The sequence below is a fragment of the Octopus bimaculoides genome, chromosome 1 (genome assembly GCF_001194135.2).
Source record: "Octopus bimaculoides isolate UCB-OBI-ISO-001 chromosome 1, ASM119413v2, whole genome shotgun sequence".
Taxonomy (NCBI): domain Eukaryota; kingdom Metazoa; phylum Mollusca; class Cephalopoda; order Octopoda; family Octopodidae; genus Octopus; species Octopus bimaculoides.
Window position 1 is genome coordinate 126,000,254 of NC_068981.1, and position 2,002 is coordinate 126,002,255.

The following is a 2,002-nucleotide window of genomic DNA, read 5'->3' on the forward strand; positions in this document are numbered from 1 at the left end:
ATATATATAATATAATATGCACACACACACACATATTTATAAAGGTGTTTTATTGTTGAAGCTTCTTGGATTTTTTTTATCATTGGTAAATTTGTTTCACTTTTAAATTTTTCTAAGGGTTTTATATTGCTTACTGGTTCACATTTTTGTATAAAGTTAATTTGGTATTGGAATATTAAGATGAACTGCATTATGATCATATGATAATAAACGATTCTTTGTTCAAAGCATATGAAATCAATTTTATATTTTAGATACCAGTTGAATATACTCACAGTGATGAAGAGGAGGAGGACACAGCTAATATTGAAGATTCTAAAGATACTGAAGATGACATTTCAGAATCTGATGCTGAAGAAGAGACAAGTTGTAGCAGAGATGGCTATAAAGGAATACGAGGAACTGTTGTTTGAAGTAATATAGATTGAAATTCTTTGAGTATGCAAAACTTGGAATATTTATCTTTTGCTTTTTATCTAAAACTTATCTGGATAATGCTCTTTCTCCCCTGCTGATTGTGAAAGGTCATAAATCTTAAACTGTTGTATATCATCAATAATAATATACTCCAGAACACATATTTATATATTGAACAGCTTTTTGAACATGCTGAACATATTCCTCCTGTTGAGTGAATAATGAAAAATAAATTATAAATGAAAGAAAATCTCAAAACCTTATCAAAAATTTTTTTAAAAAAACACATTTTTTTCAAAAAATTTAACTTCCATATTGCCTATATTTTGAATTTTTTCCATACACCCATGCGATATTTATTTCCTATTTTTGATACCAATTTGTGGCTGTGCTGGCACAGTTTTGATGGCCTCTTAACACTGCTTTCTTCACATCAATAAAGTTGCCCTTATTGTTCATTATACAGTGAGTGCAGCAACTAACTAACTCTCGATCTACAACAGATCTATGTTTTATCAGTGACTACTGGTCCCAGTACATGAACAATATGTGTAATACCTCATGCTGATATGTATCAGTTGAAATTTTGAAATTTTCCGAAAGTCAAAGAACTATTTTAACATTCAAAAATTGTGTAAAGGTAATTGAACAAAATATGTATTTATTTAATGAAAGAGATTTTTAGTATCTCGATCAATGTTAGTATGCTGGAAGATATTCAACCCAACAGTTTTGTGTTCTAAAATCATTGAATCACTTACTTAGAAGCTAACCATATGAGATATGATTTCTGTTAAAATTATATATGTGGTCCATAGCACTGATGACAAAGAAGGAACATATACAGATTGAATTATTTCCATTTATAGACTATGCAATTTTAAGGCAAATACCTAACCCTTCTTTCAATAACTGTGGGTGCTGACTTTTTTCATTCCCCAGTTGATTGTTTGATATTCCCTTTATTAAATGGTTTTCTGTAGGATTTTTTTTTCATCCTTTCTATTTAGAGTTGGTATTGAGAAAAATATTGAATACTGATGAATTATTCTTTAATATAAAGTGTATTAGCAGTATTTGCAAGAACCTCTTGTCGTGGATCTAGGAAAGCATCTATTCTAATAACATCCAGTTAGTATTCAGAAAGATTTCCTAAACCATCTTATTCAGTGTTCTTTTGATCAGTAATCTAAAACACAAAAAATTAGCAACTTTCAGCATCATATAAGCTATAGTTAGTCTTTTTAAAATTCTCCCTCACTAAATTTTAGAAGTCAGAAATATCAGCATTTATTAATGAAAGACTATAAGGAAAATAAATTCTGTTATGATTGACTTTATGTAAGTATAATGTTTTAAAATGCATTTTAATATTTTAGTTTAAAATATTAACAAACTAAGATATGTACATGTAACTGTTTATTTATTTTTCTTGATATTTTACTTTTTATGATAAAGGTATTTCATAATAATTTTCCTTAAATTTAAAAATTTAAATAGTTTTCAAATTATTTGAATAATTTAAAATTACAGTTCATATTATGTGTGTGTGTGTGTGTGTGTATATATATATATATATATATAT

At 27.3% G+C, this 2,002-nt stretch overlaps 1 protein-coding gene across 11 annotated transcripts in view; it reads left to right on the plus strand.

Moving 5' to 3' along the window:
- The window catches only part of LOC106878725 (potassium channel subfamily T member 2), a 747,999-nt gene extending 746,159 nt beyond the window's left edge, over positions 1-1,840 (plus strand). For 6 of the 11 annotated variants that reach the window (XM_052970033.1, XM_052970046.1, XM_052970049.1 and 3 more), the window contains one exon: positions 255-1,834. In XM_052970033.1, the coding sequence (XP_052825993.1) occupies positions 255-413 (159 nt within the window). In that variant the 3' untranslated portion in view covers positions 414-1,834. Of the gene's footprint in view, positions 1-254 lie in introns of all 11 variants that reach the window. The other 5 variants (XM_052970060.1, XM_014928036.2, XM_014928032.2 and 2 more) reach the window with 4 other exon arrangements.
- The last annotated feature ends 162 nt before the right edge of the window (positions 1,841-2,002 follow it).